At 42.0% G+C, this 10,068-nt stretch overlaps 1 protein-coding gene across 1 annotated transcript in view; it reads left to right on the top strand.

The window, feature by feature from the left end:
• The first annotated feature begins 9,492 nt into the window (after positions 1–9,492).
• lars2 (leucyl-tRNA synthetase 2, mitochondrial) overlaps positions 9,493–10,068 on the top strand; it is a 63,390-nt gene continuing 62,814 nt past the window's right edge. Inside the window, exon 1 of the mRNA XM_048609212.1 lies at positions 9,493–9,739. Within this exon, the coding sequence (XP_048465169.1) occupies positions 9,493–9,739 (247 nt within the window). The remainder of the gene's footprint in view (positions 9,740–10,068) is intronic.

The raw sequence follows: 10,068 nt of genomic DNA, 5'->3' as shown, positions 1-10,068 counted from the left end.
GCGACATTACCACCACCTCCCTAACTTAAAATCGCATTCAAGTACTGGGACTACAAACTCTTTTTTGCCAGTGCACCATTGTTTTCCATTAAAAATTGTAAAAGTTTAAATTTTTACCTCTCCATAACTCTGACGCTAGATATGGAGCCATGGGAGCAGTCATAACACACAAGGCAGCCAGTCCATCTTCATACTCTGCGCTGTGCAGTATCACTTGTGGAGATGCTTGCTGGAAGTAAGGGATGGAAAGAGAGAAACAATATGCTCTTCAATAAGTGCGTAAAGCTAGAGTCAATTTCCCCAAGAGAAACCAACATGTGATCTGCAATGAACAACACATGTGCTTACAATAGCAAGTTGGGGGCTGGGAGCTCTATGGGGACTAACCCATTCTGTACCCCCCTAAGCCTGTCCACCATCTGAAAGGCACAAGGCAGGAATGTGATTGAATGCTCTCCCCATTTGCCTGGATGGGAGTAATTCTATTAATGCTGAAGCAGCTCAACACCCTTTGGGACAATGTAGCCCAACTCATTGGCACCCCATTCACCACTTCCATAGATCTACTGGAGTTCTTTAAGGATGTAACAATAGGATGGATAAAGCCAAACTGGAAGATGTGTATTTGGGTTAAGGTATTACATAAACTGTTCCTACAAATGAACTCATGATGTTGGGGAGGTGTGGGTTTTAACCAACCAAGTCAGGTTACATGGGTCATCTTCAGGTTGGCAACATGTAATGAGTGAAATGCAGGGGCCTTAATGATTTAAATTTCTATAAATGGATGATGGGGCTGACTACATTGTAACCAAATCCACCAGTGATGCACAGGCAGGTAGGAAAGCAAGGAGTGACTTAAAGTGTCCGCAAAAGGATGTAGGCAGTTAAATGAGTTGGCAAACATTCAGCTAATGGAATATTATATGGAAAAATGTGATAATATATAAAAGGAAAAACTGCAGAATAGTACAGAAGGGTCTGGGTGTCTTCATACATGAATCAGACAAAAAGGTTATCATGCAGATACCGTAAATAATTACGTAAGCAAATGGAAAACATTAGCATTCATGGTAAAGGTGATAGAGTATAAAAGGAGGTAAGTCAGCAACGCTACAGGATATCGGAAAGACTCCATCTAGAGTATTCCGTACAGTTTGATCTCCAAACATAGAGGGATATAACGGCATTAGAAGCAGGCAGATTTCTGGGATGAAAGTGCTATCTCTGAGGAAAGGTGCAATAGGTTGGGACTCTTCTCATTTGATTACAAAAGAATGAAGGGTGAACTTATTGCAATATAAGATTCTGAGGGGGCTTCCGTCTAAATCTAGGCGGCACACAGTCTTAAATGGGAGATAAGGGGGAATTTCTATCAGAGGGTCATTTAGTCTTGAAGTGAACTATTTCAGAGAGCAGCAGAGGCTGGTCATTTAATCTTTTCAAGAATGAGACAGATTTTTGAAGTACAAAGGGTTATAGGGAACAGACAGTTAAAAGCTACAATCAGATCAGCCAGGATTTTACTGAATGGTGGAGCAGGCTCCTGGGGCTGAACGGTGCACATCCATTTACAACGCTCTTATGCTCTACCTCAGACAAGTGGCACGATTTGAACCTACCAGAAGATACACCACAGCAACTTGTCAAGGCTCTAACGGAACCTTCAAAACCTGCCACCTCCAATGTTAGGAGCACAAGGACAACAGGCACATAGCAACAACACTGCCTGCAAGGTCTCTCCAGGCCACACCACTCTCCAAGGAACTAGATCACCGTTCCTTCACCATCACTGGGTCAAAATCCTGGATCTCCTTCCTGAGCTACACTGAGAGTGTCCCTTTATCTTCAAGGACTGCAGCAGTTCAGAAAGGAACTTAACTCCACCCTCTCCAAGGCAATTAGGGTTGGCCAATATAATCTTCTCTACCCAGTAACATCCTTGGAGGAGAAATTTGGACAAAAAAAAACAAACAGTAGATGAAACTGCAGCTGCTAACATGAAATGAAGAATAAAGGAGAACTGAAATCAATACAGCAATGATGAATGAGAATATCAGAGAGAGAGGAGACCACAACTATAGGTCAGGGCGAGATCATGGAATAAGGAGAATTTTGAAGTCAATTGGCTGGGTTAGAGGAAATCTAGAGATGAACAAAGACAAAACTAAAAAACTTCATTCCTAATTCCACAATGTAACAGCTGTCCACACACACACACACACACGCACACACACACGCACCTTCTTGACCTTAAAAATAAATCCGAAATATTCCTAGCAGGATCATAAAAACAGTCCGAACAACTGGAACTTAGAAAAATTGAGAGATTGGAATAACCTTCATGCCTTGGGGAAGGGCTGTACAAAGTGCATTCTTTAGGGAACTGTTTTTAATAGAAACCAGCTGAAGAAACTGAAGGAAACATATTGAGGACGATTAAGACTAACTGCATTCAGTTAAAGATACCATCAAACGGAGGCAACATATATAGAGACATGAGTTGCCGATTAGCTACAGCTTCAGTACCAGAATACCTCATACTTTGGAGATGACCAATGAGGGTCCTTTAACTGTTGCTTGAACAAAACTTTTTTTTTATTCATCAGACACAAGCTATTTTCAGAGGATTGAATCCTCAGAATGAGTTAACTGCTTCCACAGATTTGTTTATTCAATCCACGTGGAAAAGAAAGAGTGAGAAAGGATAGAGTTCAGAAGATGCCAACATTTTTCTCATTATTGGGAACAGGGTTCATGTTGCAATTAATTGCTCAGGCAACCACTTAAGGGAATTTCTTTTTAGCAGCTTCTCAACTCTTGTTATCTTCCAGACTTACTGAGCATTTTCACAACAGACCTCCAGAAACTTTTTAAAAGTCTGGAAGCACACCAGGAGATTTACGGAGTGGGTCATGAGGTGCAGAGAAAACAGTTAAGCAACTGGATCTTTAAGAAACAATTGAGCAAGTTTCCATTTTGAATTTCAAAATAGTCTCCTCAGCAACCAGTGTCTTTGCGTCCTAAGTAACTGAGCATTTACGGGATTCATTCCTTCAATTAGGTTACAACTGGATTTCAATCAAAATAAAGACAAATACGATTGGAAACTGCCATGGAACCAGCAGCTCCTCCAGTGGCCAAACAGAAAAAGATAAATGCTGACTACAGACCTGTCAGCTTGACATCAATAGTGGGAAAACTGATGGAGGCCGTAATATGGGATAAGGTAAATGTACGCTTAGAGAAAAATAAGTTAATACCAGACAGTCAGCATGGCTTTGTCAAGGGTAAGTCATGTCTGACAAATTTAGTTGAGTTCTTTGACAAGGTGACTCAGGCAACGGATGAGGCTGGTGCCGCCGATGTTGTACATTTGGACTTTCAGACAGCATTTGGTGCCACATGGCAGGTTGGTTAGCAAATTAGAAGTGTTTAAGATTGATGGGTCCTTGGCACCATCCATTAGAAGTTGGCTAAAAGATAGGAAACAGATGGGCATTTCACATGTTGTGGACAAGTTTAAAGTTGTGGTCCTCAGGGATCTGTGTTGGGATCCTTGCTTTTTCTGATTTATAAAAATGATTTGAAGATGAGTGTTGAATGCAAAATCTCTAAGTTTGCAGCAGATACTAAGCTAGGGAGCATGGTGAACTATGAGGATGATGCTGAGTGATTTCACAGGACTATTGGCAAGTTGGCCAAATGGGCAGACACCTGGTGGATGGACGTCAATGCAGAAAATTGTGACGTAATGCATTTTCGTAGAAAAACCACAGACAGACAATACAGGCTCAATTGTACAACTTTGAGGGGAGTATAGGAACAGAGGGGCCTTGGGGTTCACGTGCACAATTCCTTGAAGATGGCCAGGCAAGTTGGAAGTTTTTAAGGCACCTTGGATTATTAAATAGAGGCAGAGAGTATAAAAGCAAGAAAGTGATGCTATACCTCTACAAATTATCAGTCAGCCCACAATTGAAGTATTGCATTCAGTTCTGGGCACCTTTAAAATGTTAAAGCCCTGGAGACAGCACAAAGGAGATTTACTAGAATGGTACCGGGAATGAGGGATTTTAGATACAAGGAAAGTTTAGAGAAATCAGGCTTATTCTCCTTGGAGCAAAGAAGATTAAAAAGTGATCTCATTGAGGTGTTCAAAATTATGAACAATTTTGACAGGGTAAAGGAGGATTTCGGTGTCTGTTCATTGGTATATCAGTAACTAGGAGTCACAATTTCAGGACTGCCAGCAAGGGGGCTAGGAGTGACATGAACAGAAACTTCTTTAGTTAGACAGTTGTTAGGATTTAGAATGTGCTGCCTAGGAGATTGATGAAGGTGAATTCCATAGAAGGTTTGAAAAGTGAGCTGGATATATTTGAAAGTTATAAATTTAGAGGGGTGGAAAATGGGACTAGCTGGGTAGCTCCTTTTGGAGCTGCTACAGACAGGATGGGTTGAATGGCCTCCTTCTGCACTGTAAAATTCTATGATTCTACATAAAACAAAAATTCGGAAACGTACAGTCCTGGAACTCCTTCCATTACAGCAATGACAGTGTACCAGCACCCCATGGACTGAAGCAGTTCAAGGAGGCAGTTCACTTACACCATCAAGGCCAACTGGGTATGCACTATAAATACTGGCCAAGCCAGCAATATCCGTATCCAGCAAATGAATAAAATTAAAAAGAAGAAACATTTGGATACAAGATATACAGAAGTAAATTGAGATGATAAAATGGAAAATTGTAAATTGCCTTGTGTTTTTCAAGTGAAATAAACTGTGATAATTGAATTGCTAGATGAATAAAATTTACAGTTTCATCAACAACCTTGCCAGCTACACAATTTGAAGAAACCTGCTGCAAACTGCTGGTAGTTATTTCCTAACATTCTATTATTGAAGGAGGTGTCCGTCTGTAACATAAATATGCAGAAAAGCGCAAATTCTTTTTATTTCTATTCATAGAATCTCTACAGTGTGGAAGCAGGCCATTTGGCCCATTGAGTCCACACCTACCCTCCAACAGCATCCCACACAGACCCACCCCTCTTACCCTATCCCTGTAACCCTGCATTTCCAATGGCTAATCCACCCAATTTACACTTCCCTGAACATTATGGGGCAATTTAGCATGGCCAATCAAATTAACCTGCACATCTTTGGACTATGGGAGGAAACCGGAGCACCCGGAGGAAACCCACGCACACATGGGGAGAATGTGCCAACTCCACACAGACAGACAGTTGCCCAAGGGTGGAATCGAACCCCAGTCTATGGAGCAGCGAAACAGCAGTACTAACCACCGAGCCATCGTGCCACCCCAAATTCTTCTTCGGTTCTTCCATTGGACTGGAGCTCTCGAAGTGTATCTAATGTGGGAAATGGCAGCACCCCTCACGCACCAGGGTGCCAACTTGTGACATCTCCTGCAACTCTTCCCACCTCCATATTCTGATCACTACCACTTCCTCATCTCTTTTAAGCTACCCGACTGCCCAGATAAAAAAAAGAGAAAAACCTGGAAACTCTTGTCTTTCACATCAAGAATTATGGATATCCTTGAATCTCTTTCTCACCAACTATATACAATAAGATAGATGTGATCTTAATTCAAGGCAGGATCCCAAATGTACAAATTCACTTTAGGTAGGTTTTGAGATACCATGAAAAGTAGATCATCATTTAGATCATCACTTGAATCTCCAAGTGCTGGAAAATGGGAGTCGAGCAGAGTCGAAAGGGTGGTTGATGACCCATTTACATGCTGTAAAACTTGATGACTTCATGATTGTGCCTATTCGTAGATCTTCCTTACCTCCTTATAGAAAGCTCCTGATTCCCATTGGACAGTGCAGCAGTGGTTAACAAAGTTAAGCTTTGAGAAGTACATTTTAAAAAATTAAATTGGTGCCATTGAGAATTCTGACTGTTTAGTGTAATACCAATGAGCTGGTGCATCATATGTTCTGCTAAAACAACAACAGAAAAGGTGCTTTAGAGAATAAATAAACAGAAACTTGCTTGGGACCTGAAATGAAGTTCAGATAATTTGCTCCTTGATGTCAATTAAAAGAGACAAAAGCTGGCTAACAGATGCTGTATCCTTTCCCTGACGTGCAGTCGGTCCCTAACTTTCTACTTTGTTGTTAGCAGAGATTTGAGGAACTGCACTTACTGATAAAGTGTTTGTGAGGCCCATTAGCTGGGCGATTGCAGCATTCAGCAGGAAATCCTCTGTCATGTAAGTTGTTACCTAAACACATTTAAAAAGCAAAGGAAACAAAATTAAAAACAATTGTTGGCAGCATTTGTCCAGCCCAATGCAATCTGCAGACATCTGTCCCCTCTCCAAAATGTGAATAAATCTTTGTGCAGCTCTACCCTCTGAACAAGAATGCAAATAATTGCTATATGTTTATTATTGTAAGGCAGCATGTGGGGTTCTAATCAAAGGGCTATTCACGCAAATAAGCCCGAGTAGTTAACTGTTGCTCATCTGAACCCACAGGTTAAAGCTCAAGATCACTTAATTCTAAAATAGCGTACTGCGAGTAGCATGGATCTTGCAGCTGCTCCTGAGATTCAGGCTTTTTTCTAGATTTACTTCTAGATTTCTACATGAATAGCAAATGTTTGAGGGGGGATATGGGCCAAGCGCAGGCAATGGGAATAGTTTATTGCGGGATTATGGTCGTCATGGACTGCTTGGACTGAAGGGTCCGTTTCTGTGCTGTATGACTCTATAACAAAGCTAAGCTAAAGCTAGAGATCAACTCAAGAAAAGCTCGGGGGACACCCATTCCCTGGTGCACGCCTTATGGAAACACCTCTAACAATTAGAGTTCATTTGCCAAACAAACAAACAATCTGCACTTCCCTCCCACGCAGTGTACATTGTTATTCCCTTCAGGAGATGGCATTCTTGCAATTCCCTCCTGATATGATAAAAAGCTTTGACTGCATGCCCCTGTTTTCAGCAATATGATAAAAATTGTCTATTTAAAACATTTACTCATAGTATGAAATTTCTGTTTTGGGTTGTTAAAACTGTGACCTGATAAGCCAGTCATTGTTTCTAATTTTTCAGTGAAGATGTGAAAAAGACAATGGCTCACTCATTGCAACTGGTTTTCACTTCTTCCAGTTGAATTCCCCCCTCCCACCAAAAACTTTGCTGTCAATTTTCTTCCTGAAGGTGCCAACACCATGTCAGGCTTTAGCTCCAAAGGCATCTCACAAATTGGAAGATAGTAAATGTAACTCCTTTATGCAAAAAGGGAGTGAGACAGAAAGCAGGAAAATACAGGCCAGTTAGGATTTGTCATATGGAAACGTTAGAGGCTCTCACTAAAGAAATTATGCCAGGGCACTTGGATAACTTCAGAGTAATCAAACAGATTTAACACGGTCTTGTGAAAGAGAAGTCATGGTTGATCCATCTATTTGGTTCATCTATGCCCTTTAATGAAGGAAACCTGCCGTCTTTAACTGGTCTGAGGCAATGTGATTCCAGATCCACAGCAATGAGGTTGACTTTTAACTACTTTCTGAAACAATCAAACAAGCCACTGCGTTCAAGGGCAGTTAGAATTGGGCAACAAAGGCTGGTCCTGCCAAAGACAGCCACATCTCATTAAAGAATAAACATGAAAAATAAATCAATCCATTGGAATCCAAGTCCAATCTCCTCTCCATAAACCAGCGAGCGACATGGTGGCCAGATGCAACGCCAGAGTTCAAATCAACTAACTCCAGTACAATATGTACTAACGTTAGCACCTGCCTGATCTGTTTGGTTAAGCTGATCACTAAATGTATGAGCCTGATCATATTCTATAGTCAGTACATAACTGTTAACTTCGTTTTCTGATTCATTGTCTACCTTCTGACCACTTTTTTTTTCATTTCTCCCTTGACTAAGAAGACGCTGCCATTTCACACAGAAAACAATAGGCTATTGGTAACTTGACAATGTTGGACAAATATGATCAACAGCACAAAATGTTATTATGTGGAAGATATGAGAGTGTGTGCTGATTTTAAAAATAAAAACATTTCCTCCATTCACTCAGATGGACTCAAGGCTTCTAGTCTAGTTGATCACAAAATGGCTGCTCAAATTTAGCCATGAGGGAGGGGCAAGAACACAGAATCACAAAATTATTACTGTGAAAGAAGCCATTTGGCCCATCACATCTGCGCTGGCTCTCCAAATGAGCAATTTACTTCATCATGGCTTTCTCCTACTTTCTCCCCATAAACCTGCACGCTATTTCATTTCTGAACTCTCTTTTGAATACTTCAATTAGATCTGCCTCCAACACACTTTCAGGCAGTTCATTCCACTCTTAAACCACTCACTGCGTGAAAACGTTTTCTCTCACGCTGCTTTCGCTTTTTTTTCCAAAGTTCCGAAAGGAAAGCAACATCTTATAAAGCTATAATTACTGCTCTGAGAAAGAGGAAATCAGCTCCATCACTGAAAAAACTTCAACAAACAAAAAAAAGCAACAGTTCTTACAGCCAGAGATCGTAGGAACTGCAGATGCTGGAGAATCCGAGACAACAAGGTGCAGGGCTCGATGAACACAGCAGGCCAAACAGCATCATAGGAGCAGAGAGGCTGACGTTTCGGGCCTAGACCCTTCATCAGAAAAGCCATGAGTTTCTCTATCAAAGGAGGTGATAGAGGCTGGGACATTTACAACATCTAAAAGGCATCTGGATGGTTAAATGAATAGGAGGGGTTTAGACGGATATGGGCCAAATGCTGGCAAATAGGACTAGGTTAATTTAGGATATGTGGTCAGCATGGACGAGTTTCACAGATGGGTCTGTTTCTGTATGATACAGCTCTATGACTTTTTCTCCAGTTATTTAAATCTTTGTTCACTCGTTTTCCTTGCTTTCCTGAGCGGGAACAGTTTCTCTCCATATATTCTCTGGGACAGTGATGTGAACTAGGAGTTTTCTTTGAGCTGTTGTTTTTCCTCATTCTCTTCAGTCAAGTTTAGTCACACTGTGCATCAATTAAAGCAAGTGGTCCCAGTAACTGTAATTGGTCCCAGAAGGCTTCATAGGTTCATTTGTTAACACTATGGTCTTATAAACTGGTGCAATTTGATCCATTTATTCTGATGCTGCTGGTAAAGCTTCCTTCCTCACTGATGCACAGGGTTTTGAACTGAGTCAAGGGAAAGGAGGGAATGCAGCACCTGAGAAAAGGTGAGAGGGTAGGGTTGATTAACGGAAGAGGTGAGATAGGGAAAAGCTGTGGAAATCGAGATAAGGGAGACAGGGGAAGAGTCGAGGTAAGTGACCTGGGGCTGAGGAGTGGGAGGCTGGAGGACGAGGAGAGCGGGGATTGGAGGAGGTGTGAGTCACGGTAATGGAGATGGGGTGAGGGGGTCAAAGAAAGGCAGGACTGTACATCGAAAGGGGGGGGTGGCAGGAAGGTCGAGTGAAGTGAGGTGGGGAGGAAGAATGATCTTGGGTGCTGACTTTCTTGATGGGTCAATGCAGGAGAGTTCCCGGTTGAAGGGAGTGGAGTGCAAACCAGGTCACTATTTCCGCCCAGTGTTCAGTGAACGGCGGGTGAGAGCGAGAGAGAAGGAAGAGGGTTCTCCCTCTTCTGTGCCGATGGAGGGAGGAGGCACAATGTCTCTGCTCAGTGGTGGAAAGAGACAGAGTGGTCCCCTGCTGTCCAACATTCCCGTTCAAGGCCCAAGAAGTAACTCCAAGCATCTATCTTTAACTGTTTGGGAAGAGAGGATTGTTGTGCTTTATTTTGTTCACCCAGTTGAAGTGATGTGGCTCCCAGTGTAGACGCCCCCACATGGAGTTTGTATGAATTTAACTTCACTCACGTCTACTGCTTCCCAAAGAAAGTGCTTAGCACACTGATGATCAGTGGAAAACTCACTAATCTTTAGAACACCAGAGATAGTAAGAACTGCAGATGTTGGAAAATCTGAGATAACAAGGTGTAGAGCTGGATGAACACAGCAGGCCAAGCAGCATCATAGGAGCAGGAAAGCTGACGTTTCGGGCCTAGACCCT

This window comes from Rhincodon typus, chromosome 2, assembly GCF_021869965.1.
Source record: "Rhincodon typus isolate 14 chromosome 2, sRhiTyp1.1, whole genome shotgun sequence".
NCBI classification, from domain to species: domain Eukaryota; kingdom Metazoa; phylum Chordata; class Chondrichthyes; order Orectolobiformes; family Rhincodontidae; genus Rhincodon; species Rhincodon typus.
The sequence above is the reverse complement of the archived record's forward strand: the minus strand, read 5'-3'. Positions and strand labels throughout refer to the sequence as shown.